The 15,726-nt window shown below is 48.7% G+C and overlaps 1 protein-coding gene across 3 annotated transcripts in view; it reads right to left on the bottom strand.

The window, feature by feature from the left end:
* ripor3 (RIPOR family member 3) overlaps positions 1 to 15,726 on the bottom strand; it is a 30,690-nt gene extending 14,964 nt beyond the window's left edge. Inside the window, exons 1-3 of one of the 3 annotated variants that reach the window (XM_088607936.1) lie at positions 14,936 to 15,726; positions 1,512 to 1,643; positions 1,043 to 1,165 (exon numbers count right to left, since the gene is read on the bottom strand). In XM_088607936.1, the coding sequence (XP_088464062.1) occupies positions 1,043 to 1,143 (101 nt within the window). In that variant the 5' untranslated portion in view covers positions 1,144 to 1,165; positions 1,512 to 1,643; positions 14,936 to 15,726. Of the gene's footprint in view, positions 1 to 1,042; positions 1,184 to 1,511; positions 1,644 to 14,935 lie in introns of those variants that run through there. The other 2 variants (XM_088607935.1, XM_088607937.1) reach the window with 2 other exon arrangements.

The raw sequence follows: 15,726 nt of genomic DNA, 5'->3' as shown, positions 1-15,726 counted from the left end.
ATTCAGCCTTGAAATACCTATAATCTAAGTGCAGGGATTTGAGCACTGCTTAAAATACTGAGACAATGCCTGTGTTCCAGACTTCTCATTGCCATTAATAGCCTGTTGGATTTCTGACGATGGCATTTTGCATCCACTTCCACTGTCTTTAGGGTATTACAGCCTGTCATCTGAATTTTTGTTTGTGTGAGCGGTACGTATTTTCTACTACAGCCTCCATGTCAGTGGGGCTTGAGAACTGCAATTAGGCCATCCTTCATAGCTATTAAGGTGGAAGCTGTAAAGTGCAAGCTTGCTCTTCTGCACAGAGGGGACAATGAAGCCGAACGCTCACAATGGGATTCATTCCTCTAATGTCAGTGCTTTGTATTTACAGTCAGTGCAGCAGAAGTGAAGGGATTACTGGTTTCTTGTCTATCCCAGTTGTCATCCACACACTGTCTGCTGAAGCAAACTGAGGCATTTACTCGGGACTGGTTAAAATGTTCTAACCCCAGAGTCCTGGCCAAATTCCACTCTGGGTCTGGCGCACAATCTGACCTCCCGGAAATCCCCCTTATTGAACTGGTGAAGTAGTTTCAGAGGGGTTTGGGATCTTTTGAGATGAATAGCTCTCTATAAATGTCATTTATGCATTAATCTTAGTATTATGTGTTTCGCAACAGAGAAGAAAGAGGCTATGGCTGAACTTCCCACAGGGCATCAGTTAAGGAGGGCGGATCTCTTATTCGATAAGCTGGCATGAAGCAGCTTCGTGTGGCACCTCGTACTGACTGGCTGTGGCTTCGAACAGGCTGCACAGCCCGCTGCTCTCTGCCTGCCTGGCTCCAGCCCCCCCGGCTGTGTGTCTGAGACAGCTGCTGTCTCTCTCGTCGCCACACCAGTCCACAGACAGGGGAAGAGCAGGCCGCCGTCTCCGGTGTGGCCAGAGCTGGCCAGCCAGGGGGCTCCACCCCTCGTTCCCTCACGCAGCCGCCTGACTGCTGCCCCCTCCTGGGTCAAACCAGCTAAAGGCGCTTCCACAACCCGCAGGACTGCTCACCGTGCGTGGCGGCTGAGAGGGGTCCCGAATCCCGCGAAGGAGCGGCTCCTCCTGACACCTCCGCCCTCGGCCGGGCTCTCGAACCGCAGCTTCACCGACATCCCGCTGCTGCCCGGGGGGACCCTGCAGCAGACAGAGCGTCTGTGAGAACACACAGGCGGCCATCTTTCACAGCCGGGATGGACAGCAGCCCTGCTGGGGCTCGGCTCGACGGTGCTTCTGCCCCTGTGGCAGGGTATCCCGCAGAAAGCACCCCAAAGCGAAGCCGCAGGTGTGCTGCAGAAGCACAGCGCAGCCCAGGGCTGCCCGCAGGGCCGGCACCTCTGCTCCTGGCACAAGGGCACGGGGGCATCAGGTGGGAGCTGGTTCTCAGCAAGCGTTTCGCAGTACAGCAAACTGAGTCTTGTTGTTCAGATCAGCTTCGGAGGTTAAAAAAATAAAACCGGGCAAAGCTGGCTGAGATGCTTACAGCGGTGGGGTGAAAGTGCTTTAAGGAGCGTGTCACCGAGGCAGGCAGGTGGACACGCTGGAGACTGGGTCCCTGATTCTTCAGAAACAGCCTTTTGGTTTATGTAGCAGCGTTTGACCTGGGGGGTGATTTCTAAAAGCGAGGAGAGGATTTCTGTATTATTCCCAAAATGCATTTCATTTCAACAGGATGGCAACATTTTTCTACCTAAACAAACCAGTGGAGACATTATCTGTCTCGTTTCTGTGTGAAAACTGGGCTTCTCTGTGCACAAGATCTGGACTTCAGGCGGTTTTGAAATATAATCAAACTCTTGCTAACAGGGCTTCTGCTGGAGCTGCACACTGTGTGTCTGTGGGAGAGGCACCGGGGGGACAGGGGTAGCCCAGCCCAGGATGGGGAAATGTCTAATTACAAACCCAGAAAGAGATGTTTCTCTCCAGGCCGTAACTCATGTCACTGCGGCTCGTGGGGGACCGGCCGCCCGGAGAAATTCAGTCATCTTGGTTTCTAGCCGGAACAACGAGGAGACGCTGTGCGGTCTATCTATGGCAGGGCTGTAATTTAGACTAAAAACCAAACAAAAGAGATTCTGAAGTTTTTGTCTCTTTTGCACGCTTGATTTTGAAAGCATCCTACTGAATAAAAAAGGTCACTTAATAGAGTAGAAGAGTTCCTGACGTTAACACCCCTGTGGTTCTACCAGAAGGCTCCCCTCTTCTTCTCTTTTAGTGAAGATGTTTTCCAGCAGAATCTGGCTGCAGGTCTCCCCTCTTCCCTGAATCACACCTGTGCAGGAAGTGGGGTGCTATTGGGGTGCTCTCCAGTGCGCTGAGTGAACAGGGAATCCTGGGAAAGCGCAGAGGCACACTGGGGTGTTGCAGTCAAACTGAATGCTCACTCCAAGCATGCCAACAGCAAGAGAAATACTGCACCACGTTACCATGGTAAACACTCACAGCCGGAGTGTGACTGTTCACAGTCATTTACCCACATTGTAAAAACACTTGTAAGAAAGTGACTTGTAATGTTTTATTTTAAGAGATTAGTGCAGGCAGCTGCATAGGATCAAGTAGAAGATAATCTCACGCTGGAAGTGGAAAACCAAACCTTCACACCCGAAGAAGGATCAACAGGCGAAACTTTGTTCTTTTTTGTCCCACTTCTGAGTGTGGGATTAACCTCTACGTGCTCTTGGATTTAATTTTACTCCTCGCTAGTCCCTGTGATATTCTGCAGGTTTCTGTGTGTGTGTGTTGTGAAATTCATTATTATTTTTGCTTCTCTTCGCTGACGGATCTGTGTTTTTGGTCTGGACTTGGCAGCGGCAGGTGAAATAAATCTCGGCAGGCGTTAATGGAGAGGCGGTTTCCTCTGGCAGCTCCCGGCTGACCTCTTGATAAAGGGGCTGTCAGGGACAGACCTGGGGCCAGGGTTTCGATCAGCTGGCTCCTGCTGTAAATATTTACCCCTCCCAGTTAAACAGCCCTGAGGAGGAGAGCCCAGGTCCTGCGCAAATTACACAAAGTGTGCAGCAGCCAGGAGTAATAAAACTGAAATTTATTGGGGAGTAGTGTTAGTGGGATTTTAATTTAGCATAATGGCTTTTTGCAGATGTAGAAATGCGATTCTGCCTGTTCCACAAGGGCCTCAATGTTTGTGAATTACAGACACAGACATCTCCAAGCACAGTCCATGAAAGCAGAAACCTTTGCTTTGCTAGGACCAGATGTCTCCTGCATTTCCTTTCCTCGTTTTCTCATCTCTTTCCATCTGATTCTTTTAACTGACCCCCTTCCCTTCTATTTCCAAAGTAATTATTTAAGAAACTGTAAAAGGGACAAGTATTTTTTTTCAATTACTTGTCATTCAAATGAATTAACTTGTTGCTCTAAAATTACAGAATTACAGCTGTGACAAGAGAAGGTTGTGAGATCTGGGGCTCCCGGTCAGCTAAGTCTGCTAACAATGGATATTTGGAAAATACTCCTCATGCTACACAAATCCCCAGTTTGGGTTTTAATTGGAATGAGATGATAAAGGGAATCATTAACATGTTCCATATTGCTTGCAATGCCAGTGAAATATAAACAAGTTGCACTTTTCAGTGAACGTATAGTAAGACATTTTCTGCGCTTACAGTGTCTGTATGTGGCTGTACAGCATGTGGCAGGGCAGAGTTAAACAATTATTCTTTAGTTTTGTTAACATCTCTGAAGCCTTGACACTTTATTAACTTTTATTCAGAGACTATAACATAATTGGTCTCCACCATTGTGCTTCAGACTGCACCCCCTGCCAGTGCAAATATTAGCTCAGGGACCTCATCCAGTTAGTAAAACTGCTTTCAAACCATTGTCTGGCTCAGGAGAGAAGGAAAAATTGGAGGAATTACAACCTCTTCCAAGCTTGGCGATCTGTTTGTTATTTTTAATGATTTGAACAAGAAAAATCACCCTTATCATCATATTATACACATTTCCTTCTCGGCTTGGTTAAGCCTGGCTCGTAACAGGCAGTGTGAGTGATCAAACTCCAGCAGCACAAAATGAGCAAGGCTTCAGGACAGGCTGGGACCTGGCACTGGGGAGAAGACCCCTGCAGGCCCCTCCTCACTGAAGGGAGCAGCCCTGACTCGGAGATAACATCTGTGTGACACAGCACCCAGAGACACAGCTGGATCTGATAGCCAGGCTGCCGTCACACAGAGTCGTGCCCAAGACTGATATCAGCACCCAGGGCGTGAAGCTGTGTGGGGGGTGGGGGCGCTGGTAACTCCGTTTGGGCTGCTCGGAAGGGGATGGTCACCTTAACAAGGCAAAGGCCCTGCAGTCCAGACCAGAGCAGATGGGCTACGACCCCACCAGCTCAAGAAGAGCCCGAGAGGACGAACAGGCTTAATGAAATAAGAGCTGTGAAGGCTGGAACACAGACCACACAGGCCACTCCCCCACGCCTCTCTCTGCGTCAGGATCGCTATCTTCCTCGCTTATTTTCCTTCCCTGCCCCTTTTTTTTTCCAAAGGATGGAGCCGCATGTTTTTAATTTAGAACAGATTCTGAAAATAGCTGACATTTTTGCTGTCGTGCAGGAAGCGCTAGCGCAGGGTCTCCGGGGGCTGTGCTGCGATAACAATCACCCAGGGCAGAGTGTCAGGGCTCGCCCGCTGTGCTGCTGCTCTGTGCGCCATCAGGCCCTGGGCTCTCGGGGACGAGTGACCCCAGCAACCGCAGGCCCGCCTTGTCAGCTGCGTGGGCCGACACTTTACAGCTTCTCTGGGTAAACGATACTTTAAGCAAGCTCGAAAATATTGATTGGTATTTTCTGCAAACGCAGGGGTTAATAGTCTGATTCCGTATGCAAAGTATTTAGAGCACATCAGCTTTGCACTTGTCAAGCGAGACAAAACTGACATCACATTGTGTTATAGCGTGCATTCTGATTGACACAAGCTTCATGATGCAAAACTTAATCAGAGCCGATTTCTTCCGTGTGCTGTAATTAGTATCATGGAGGAGGCCCTGAAGAGATCGAGAAAAGCCTCTGTCCTGAACATGTGACATACGATCTCTCTTTCTCAGCACATCATAGCCCAACCCTGCAGCCCAGAACATGCCCATCTATGTAGCTCTTCTTCTGCAGCTTGGGGTCTAGGGTCATGGGGTGAACGTCCTAGAATAGGAGCTTTTCGATATGAATGCAGGCTTAGTAAATATGAACGGAAGAACAGATTAACTTAAACTCTGAACGCAAACTTGGTCAGATTGCTGAGTTAAACAGAACAGGGCCCTCATAAGGAGGCAGGTGCAGTCCAGAGTTTGCAGAGTGGGGGGTCTCCCAGGTTCCTGTTCTGCTCAAGGTCCACATCAGCCTCACAGTTTACCCCAGTGGGCTCCGGGGCAGGTCTGCGTACCGAGGGTCCTGAATCCTGCTCCTTCCTAATCAGTGTCGGGTGTGCAGGAGGTTCGCTTTGATTGAGCCCCTGAAACAACCCGGAGTGCTGCAGAGTCCCCAGGCTGCCCCCTGTCACCTCTGACCCAGGCTGTGCTTGAGCCAGGAGACAGCAGGGTGTCCGAGTGTGAGCGGCGCTCCCGGCCCTGTGCAACAAGCACAGGCAAAGGCCTGGGTGTGAAATTAGCATTTTGCGCTTACAAATTCTTCCATTCTGTTTTTCTTCATGCGAACATATAAACGCCAAAGCCAAACTGGTGCGTGTCTACAGTGCCTCACGCTCCCTGTCGGGTCCGTCAGCAGTGGAGGAGCAGTCCTCTCGGCGCAGTGACTGTGCTTGAGGAGAACACAGAGCGCTTTTCCACATCAGCCCATACCTGCTTTCTAATAACGTCCTTTACTCTCGCTTTCAGGCCACGACGTACAGCATAATTAACAGCGCTTTTCCCTTCTCCTCCTGCAGTGTCTGGTGTTGTTTCAGATCTCTTTCCAGTGAAATCGGAGGGTCCTCAGGGAGGGTTAGTCACGAATTAACTTCGACACTAAAGTTGTCCCGGGGGACAACTCAAGCCCCTTGGACTGGTGCCCGGAGTGACGCTGGACAGAAACTATTGCACTCTTGTCCTCCACTGACTGCCGAAACGCGGTGAATATCTCGGGCGGTGCTTAAAGTGAAGATCGAAAACATAATCATATCAGTAGAAATCATAAAGCCAGGTGAGTCCTCCACATTCCCAACGCTCCCTGCGCTCTGAGCCGGTGCGCACCGCTGTGCCTCCCCAGTTCCTGGCAGCCGCTGCCGCTGTGTTTCGGGTCAAGATTCCAACACGTTAGTGAAAGAAAAACTCTTCGCAGGTTCCGGCTGTCTTTCTGCTTTCAGCCTTTAAAAGAGATCAGCGGAGCTGGCAGGGCACAGACAGAGCAGTGTGTGGAACCTGCCAGAGGACAGACAGCAGGGGTGTCCGGAGCATTCCTCCCTGGAAAAGTGGAAAAGTGGAAAAGTGCTCAGGAGAAGGGGCCTGAGAGAGAGGAATGTGGAAAGGGAGCAGTGCCTGTCTTCAGCATCATTGCCATTGGTCCGTGCAGTAATCCAGTGTAAAGTCTATAATCAGACTCTTCCTTATCTCATTGATTCTCAGCGTAGTTTACTCATTTGTAATCTTACTGGAACCCCTAAGGTCTTGACATAGGTTTGGCCAGGCTGAGGAACCTATTGTCAGAATGAAAATGTATTTATTGAAGTAACATCAGGAATTGCACGGGCTCTCTGTGCAAAATCAGTTCCTTATGTGTGCCTGATTCCAGGCTGCGAAGGGGTGGGTGTGTGTGACTGGGGGGGCTCTCCAGGGTGTGATGTACAGACCATGGTGAGGATGACTGACTGCGCTTCCAGAGCTGTACCGGGGCCCCCTCGAGGGGCTGTAAATCAGCGTGAGGTCAGAGGTCACTGCTGAGCCCCCAAACACACACAGACAGCCCACCTGCACCAGACAGTCTCCCCCACCTCACCCAGCTCACTCTGTCTGCCTCTCGTCTGACATGATTAACGTTCACATCACGGGATAGCTCTCCCCGAAAGGGAAACAATAGTTATCTGAGGCCTTTCAAACTTAGGAATTGCATATGAATATTATTTCCCTTTATTTCTGAGAATGTTATGCTGCAATGTGCTGTGTGTTTCTGTTCAGTTGGCTATATTTTATTGAGAATTAAGGTATCACCTTCAGGTATCAGCTGTAGCCTCAGTGATGAACTCTCTACAGCCTGAAAGTACATGATTAGCCCTGTGAAGCACAGTGGATGGTATTCAAGATAGCACCCACTCCTGCCTTTTTGAGCTGCCATGTGTCTCGTAATGTGCTGATATGTTAGCTCCCACACAGGGGCGCTGCAGAGTCCTGTGTCCAGGGAGGATCAGGTGCAGCCCAGGAAGTGACGAATGAAGTCTCTGGTCTGTCAGGGGCACCAAGAGTCACTCCAGCCAAGCTTGATCTGCACAGTTAGCAGCGCTGCACTGCGTTCAGACACAGACCCTCAGCCTTTCCCCACCTGTGAATAGTGCTGTGTTTGAAGGCAGAAGGTCAATGCTTGGCTCATGTTTGAATACACTGGTGTAAAAGGAGGTCTTGCAAACACATCAGGCAGTTAAGGGTCTTTAGAAAGCTTGGCTGGTTGCTGTAAGCATGCACTGTGCTTGTAGAAATCCCGGCAAACTCCCCCAAAACGTTGCTACATGTAGGTTTCTGCTGATGCAGAATATTTTTAATGTGTTCATCTTCCGGAACAAATGTAAAAGATTTGTCTCTGAAATAAATCAATATTTTTCATCAGGAGTAACCCAATGGTGAGCTCAGGAGCTGCGTTCAGCGATCTCCACCAAAGACATCCTGTGTCCAGTACCTCTGAGCTCACACCGCTCGTCAGGTCTGCACACTTTAATACCATTCTAGAAAGGAAATGCAGGCTGTGAGGTAAAAATAGGGGCAGGTCACACCTCGCTATGTGTAAAGTGAGAGGCCCCAGGGCAGTGCAGACTGAAGCAGAGTTCCTTACGTGTTTCAATGTAGCCCACACAGTGCAGAGCACCCTCCACTCCCACAGCCTGCAGACCTGTCTGCACTCTCAGGCTACACTGTGTGAGGTTGAGCCCAGTTCCCACAGACATAGTCCACACACACCCTCAGCCTACAAAGTGCGCAGGGTAGGAGGGCTGTCATGGGAAAACTGGGATACAACATTGCATTATTGGGAGACTTGGTTTGGCACCTACCAGGGTGGTCGGACAAGGGCCCTAAATAAGGTCAGTTTGTTTCTCGTTATTTTCCTTAACAGCAAAAGGGACAATCCTTAACTACCAGAGATAAAGATGCTTCTCCGTGCTTTAGGATACGAGGGCTCTAAAGATCTGTCTCTTAAAAACAGAGGTGATTTTTGGGGTAAAGGTATTTTGTGGCAGGTAGGATTTAGGAGAGAAGAGCTCAGTGAGGTTCCTTCAGGTGGGGCAGGCGAACAGCCTAACCCCCTTCTGTGACCGCCATCACAGCTTGGAGGACTGTGGGAGTCCAGTCTCAGTCCTGCCCTGCTTCTAATGAGAGTCCTCACCGCAGGTCCCCACATTACAAGAGCAGCGTCTTGGAAGAAAACAACTTTCATGTCACTGTAGTGGTAAATACGTCAAGCAGTGGAGTCTTTTCTTCAGAGGTGAAAAGTGAAATATCGCAAGGAAAAACACTGCTGGAACTTGGCAGCATAACATGGCTTTGTATAACAAAGGATTTACAAAAATTCCTCGAGTGACACAGATGGCTAAAAGGGGGCCAACACTGCCAGCTCTGTGCTCTGCTGCAGTTGTTTCCTATTTTTTGAGGCTGCATTTCATGCACATTTGTTTTTCATATTGGACGTCGCCATGGCCCGGCCCAAGCAGAACACATGTGCTCCACAGCCACTTGAAAGGCCTGAACCGGGCCAGCAGACACACAGCCCAAGAGGCAGGGCGGGGGAGGTTTCACTAAATGAGTCCCAGGACCATGGTGCCTGGGGTGGCCTGGTCTCCACCTGCCGGATGGGGGGTTAAGGTCTGGGAGTCTGCTGTGGCGACCGGGGACACCCCCTGTCCTGCAGCGCCACAGGGCTGCGCCTGCTGTTGTCTGGATCATTCCTGAGAGATCCCAGACAGGCACACGCCCTTCTTCAAGCCCTGGCCCACAAGGCAGCGTTCCCCCAGCAGCAGCCCTCTGGAGTAGTGGAGGCAGAAGTTACAGGTACGAGAAGAGCTTCAGATTAACAGATGACCTGGCCTGGATGGGTCTCATCCAGCTGTACAAACAGCAGTTGGAAAACAGGTGTGAGCCTTGGACACAAAGTCTTTCAGCCCTCATGCATCTGAGGGGAGGGCATATCGACCGGGAAACTTTTCACCCAGAACGAGGGTCACAAAGCCGAACGAAGTGACTATAGACCATTTAGTCTGACTTCTGTGACATGTGATGTTATGGAAATGATCATTAGAACCAAACTAGAGGATCATCTGTATGGCAATATGATCCCAGCAGTTATTCAGCATGGATTTAAATAAGGGTTGATGTTCTTCACTAATTTATGAGAGTTCTTTGAACGATCGCCAGCATTAATGAATGCTAGCACAATACAGTGCATGTTACAGTCTTATTGCACGGATCAGGATGAAGAGACAAAAGTGTCTCCAGCTGCTTGAGGCCTTGTGCAGCAGTGCCGTACTGTTGCTGGGCATGTGAGGAATCTGTGGTGTTAATAACCAACAGCTCTGTGCCCCGCAGGAACATGGCGCTGTTCGGGAAATGTCCCGCGCGTCCGATATGCAAACGCACTTTTCCCAGATGACTTTCATCTGAAACATAAGTCGGTTACAAAAGATGTGATGGAAAAATAAAAGTTCTTAAGCAAACTACATTAACACATCAATCACTGGCTTCAAAGACAAGTCCAAATTCCAAGAAGGAGGATTGTGCCAAACAAGAGTGCCTGATACCCAGGACTTCAGTTTCGCTCAGCTCGGGGATATCCACAAATAAAACAGCACTGAACTTCTTTCGTCCAGGTGGCCAGGCCGACTGACTGCCCGGTCAGTGTGACCACATCCCCAGATTCTGTCCGTCCATCTCTCCTTCCTTCTGTCTCTCACGCTGCCATGTTAACGTCTCTGTCTTCTCAGCCGCCTCATGCCTGCTTCTCCTTGTGTAATTTACTACTCTCGCACCCGGCTGCCAAGTTCATTTCGATTGTGCGGGGTCATTATTCGGAGAGCACACGGTTCCCACTGTGCAAGCTGATGGCTTTATTCTAAAGGCTTACGGACGGAGACTGAGCTATGCTTTATTTGAATCATCAGGAAAATAACTTAATAGGATCTATAGGTCTTCCCACTTTCCTCTTCACAAGGAATCCACTACAATCCGTGTTGTGGAATGCAAAAAGGAAACTCTTAACTAGAACATCCTGCATAGCAGGAGTGCCAGTCAAAGCCAAGGAGTCTCATTTCTGCATGTGTCCGTTTTTGCATTTCTTTGAAAAGGGGGGAATCGCATGTCTCTTTGAGTGACAGCGCACGTCTCCCTGAGAGCCTCTTTGCACGATTTGCATTATCTGGAAGGCGCAGGCAGCCGTGCCACGACCGTCCAGCCCGTGTGCCGGCAGGAGATAGGCTAGCTGGCGCAGGCCCGTCCTGCAGCCGCTGGTAAACAGGACGCATGTCGGACTCCTCTGCAGCTCTCCCTTCACTCATCTGTCAGTTCGCCACAGCGCTCGATTGATCAACACCACGCAAACACGCCAGTGGGCTGGCACCCCGACACCTCCAGACCGTCTGCTCCCCTCTGATGCTGTGATTCAGAACTTTAAGGCTACGACCACACCATTAACCTTTCACACAAAGCACACCAGTGACCAGGAGTAAGCCATGACTGCCAGTGGACCGTATGGGCATGGTTGGCTTTTGTAAGAGGATAAAGGGGAAGACACGTCCGGCAACAGATCTATCACAAAACCACGATGATAGTTTAAATTAGAACAGACACATTCAGGTTAAGGATGGTTTTTAATTGTCTTTTGTTCTATGCACCTTATCTTTAATCAAACTCTTACTACCAGACAGCTAATTGAGTCGGAAGGCGTTTGGTACGTTTTTTTCCTTGGCAGTCTGATTTTCAAGGTGGTGTTTTACCCAGCTGCTGTGGAAAAACTGGTGACTCTGCCAAGGGAGTCTGTGAAGTTGCTGGTTGTCTTTCCTGCTCTGAGCTCTCCGATCCTCATGGTCTTTATCAGCGCTGGTCCAGCTCTCACTAGGCTCGGCAGTCGATAGTGCAGCTGGCACGTCTGCTGTCATCTGGTGAGCACAGCTGTATGAGGACTCACACACAACATGAGGGGCTCCCTACCACCTCACCATGGGCTGCTGTCTCCCTCATGGCCTCCCTGGTTCAGCTCTCTTGAAACGCTTCTCTGGGAAACCTGACCCCTGAGGCTCTGGGATCCCTTATGGGCCCAAGAAGTTTGGCAGATGTGGGCCTGTTTGCTCCCCTCTCCCTACACAACTCAACTCGGACATCGATACCCTTCCCTTTTTTTAGAAACGCGCTCTTTGACTCAGTCATGCTGACCTGCTGGTGATTACTCACAGAGCTATGCGAGTGTTTGTAAAATGCGTTTAAGTTTTTCACTAGGACATCAAAGCCACCAATATACTGCGATTTAAAAGGCAGGTGGGCCCCTAGTGGGCTTGAGTAAGTTGTTCAACCCAGCGCGCTGCAGGGGGAGCTTCCCAAATGAATATTGATCTGATTTTAAAGAGATGGTGCTGCTGGAGGGGTAGGGGTTGAGTGTCTGGGTGGGATCAGCTGAGGAAACACAACAACCCGTAACTTAGTCTGTGAACCAAATCACACCGGATAAGTGTGAGCAAGGAGGAAAAGGTCATCTGATTCAGTGATGTAGTGAACCAAATAAGAAATGCATTGTTTCACTGCAGAGAGATCGACAGATTAGGTTCTATAAATAAGTCTGCATGTAAGCGTTTTCCTTTTAAAAGGTTCCTGGAGTAAACCCTTATGTAATATCCAGTACTGTGTAAAAAGCACATAAGGTGTTTGTTTTGTTTTTATTGTGATTATATCTGAAGCAGACTAGAACAACACTTTAGTATTTTGTGGTAAATGATCTGCATGTGTACATCATAGCGATCACCAGGTCTGCCTGCGGTCTGTACACATAGCACAGATTGCACCCTAGAAGAGACTGAAAATACGTAAAAAAGTCAACTTTCCTCACAGCGGTGTGCAAGTCCACCAGGTTGCCCACTGTCTCTGCTGTCCTGATATCTGAACAGAAAAAATCAAGCAATTTCTCCTGGAAATTTCAGAACACAGACTGTTGACAGTCTGTTGACATCATAGTTGACACCATGGAAAGATGCTGAACTCTCTATCCAGTTTTCTTTTAAATCAATGTCACACAGGACGAGTCCACAGAAAGTGAAATTTTGGAAATATCTTTCCTTGTACAAAAATTCCCCCCTGTTGAGGACTCAGCAACCCAAGCAAACCCAGCTCCGTTCTGAAACAGTCATGGACACAGAAGAGCTACAAGAAGACACTGGGATGCCGAGCCTGAAGAGTTTAAAGAGCGGGAACTGTGAATTGTCCCTGACAATGATGAAGCTGTCTCAGCCCAGACTCTACAGCCGAGATCCTTCACCCCTGTTCACTGTTACCTGCAACTCGGCTGTGAGTTTCTATAGAAATGTCCCAGTCCTACCGAGAATGAGGACACTTCTGTAGGAACCCTGAGGATATTTTCACCAGTGTGTGTCCTGTACTACTCTGCTGGGCAATGTGAGCGCTTCGCAGTGTCTCAGTGTGTCCCTGGCTGTGGGAATGGGGCAGGACCTGTGGCATTTCCTGTTTTCTGGAGATCACACATGACAGTGTCATTGACATAACGAGCATCTGCTGTCTCTTTCTTTAGATATTTTTTCCTTTTCTGACCCTCTTGCAGACCATGGTACAGTGCAGACTTTACAAAAACACTTTGTCTTGAACTATCAGAGCACAGGCCATTTGAAGATGCATTTCACTGCAGTCTTCTTCTGCTTATGTATCCTTCATAAACATTCATTGAGCATTGTAACACACAATCTAAAACATTTTACACAAGCACAATATTCACCTACCTCCAGATGAACAGAGCAGATTACCAGATTGAAACATCCTATTAGACTACCTGAATTATATTTGCCATTTCCATTACTAGCACCACTCCTGTAGAAGCAGACAGCACCCGTCCTGCAGGAACCCCTAACAAACAGTACAAGCTAAGGGGCAGTGCAGAAACTGAGGACTGGAGGCATTTCGTTACACAAAGTGTGGTGAGGGTCTGGGAAAATCGACCCCTCCACATCATGGGAGCTGATACTCTGGTTTCTTTCAAGAAATGGCTGAATGGGATCTTGATTTAAAAACAAAAAAATCGAATCAGTTAGCCAACAATGACCGGTTATTGCATTCCGTTTTTTTCATGTTCTTATGGTCTTAATTAAATCTGTTTTATAACTGTTAAACTTCAGACCCAGGAATCCCGCCAGTGCACAGCCATCTCCAAACCATACTTTGTCAGACGGGTATTTGATTTTTGGGAACAGCCTGAACATCCTAATTCATTTATTCCCTTTGTCCTCCGTGAAATCCCCCCACTCAGGCTTGGCGTTTCTCCGGTGGGTTCTTGCCCGTCACGGGCTCAGCTTTCCCAAGCAAGCAGGTTTCATCTGGAAATCAGTTTGGAATGCTGTCTCACAGGCACGGGGGGGCTGCGCCGCGGAGAGAGCACGCTGCAATATCAGTTCACAGCGGCGTAAATCACAGTGACGGCGGACAGTCAGAATTACGACCCAGCCTGTAGCCCATAGAAAGGCTCATGGCGCTGGGCCCTCTCGGCGTGTTGCACACTGAGCGCGTTCTGTTAGGGGCTGAGAGGAAGCACGATCAAATATCACTATTCTGTCATAAAAATTAAATTTCCCCAAATTAAATGTAGCAAAGTCGTAAACTATTAAGTGCATTAAATGTTTTATTAACTCTTTAAATCCCTGTAGTATTTGGCAATGAGATTGAAAGCTCTCTTGTTACAGCAGGACGCCTGTCCATGCCAGACAGGGCTCAGACAGGGCGCATAGTGTGTAGCTGATGGAGGTGAAGCCGATCAGACTCCCACTGCAAAGACACTAGATTCATTTCAAACTTCTGGCCACAGGGTCTTAAACAAATAATTTATTTTTAAAATTATCTAATATAATTTCTCATTATTTTAAATGCTCATGACCATCTCCAAAAAATCTCTTAGAGTGCGATTACAAGTGTGAAATTTCCAGTATGAGTTGTTGTTTTGCACAAAAACATGCGGCTTGTAAAAAAACTGACGAGGATTAAACAGCTGTGCAACGAGATCATGATCTCTTTCCCTGTGCTTTGTGTGTACAGTGTGCTTCCCAGCAAAGGGACTTTGCTGTTAATGTTTCAGAGGAACAAAATGAAAACAAAACAGTTTTGAATAATTGAAGACCTACTGGCCCATCAAAGCTCTGCCTGTTTCTGTTTAATAAGATGCAACCAAACAGCACTCCCTGTCATGAAGACAAATGACAAAATGTCTGTCTGTGTCCCTCTTGATCAGTGCTGACAGCAGAGGCACATTAAAAGGTCAAAATATTAAATTACCAAAATTCCTTTTCTTAAAAAATTCAAAGCATCCCCCAGAAACATATCCACGACCAACACCGTAGGAGCACAAAGTCCCTGCAACTGCACGGTTGAAGAGAAGCAGAAAGCTGGAGCAGCGTGAGTGTAACAGGTTCAATAACCAGAGAAAAGGCAGCGTGCAAAGTCACACAAAACAAACCGAGCAGAAAACAAGCCTTCAGGAAGGACAGGGAAGTGTGTCCTTACCTGTAAGGGGTGCGCGAGTCTCTGGGTCACTGGGGGTCCGGGGGTCCCTGTCTGCTGCTCATCTCCAGGGCCGTGTGTGGCAGGCAGGCGGCCCGGCCATGTGCAGCACCCCGATAGCTGTGCGTGTCCGCTGGGATCTCCGGGAGGCAGTAATGACACAGGGTCCCAAGAAACGGTCTTGTGAAGAGCCTGAGCACATCAGCTCACTGCAGAAACTGCTGTTCACTTTCCAGGCACCCAGTGAACCTCTCTCTCACTGTCCTGCTCTCTCTCTCCAACTCTCTCACTCTCTCTCTCTCCTGCACTCTTTCTGTCTCTTCTGCTCTCTCTGTGCCTTTATCTCTTTCACCCACACACTCTCTCTGTCTCTCCCTGCCCCTGTTCCCCTCAAGCTCCACCACTCCTGTCTTGTCCAAAACATAGGAAAGTCCCTCCAGCTCTGAAAATGTGTCTGCTGAATAATTCCCACAACACAAACAGCAGGCAGGCTGGGAGAGTCTCACTTTGTACCCCTCACGCAAGCTTTCCGAATTGCCTCAAGTGACAGTTGCTTGTGCAGTCCAGGAGCAAAGGAAAAGAAAGCATTATTTCAGGGGTAATGACAAACAGATTTCTGCACAGCTGAGCAGAAGGGAGCTGGTGAGAGGAAAGGAACAGCAGTGAATGTGTGCGAGTGTGTGTGTGTTCTGTTTACCTCTGCCTTTGTTTCGCATCGCAGAACAGAACAACAGCTGAGCCCCTGACACGTCTCTGCACTCCACACCCGAGTTTGTCAGCACTGGAAATGAACG

The sequence above is a fragment of the Lepisosteus platostomus genome, chromosome 15 (genome assembly GCF_059453375.1).
Source record: "Lepisosteus platostomus isolate fLepPlt1 chromosome 15, fLepPlt1.hap1, whole genome shotgun sequence".
NCBI lineage: Eukaryota > Metazoa > Chordata > Actinopteri > Semionotiformes > Lepisosteidae > Lepisosteus > Lepisosteus platostomus.
Note: the sequence above shows the minus strand (reverse complement) of the source record. Positions and strands in the feature narration are given on the sequence as shown.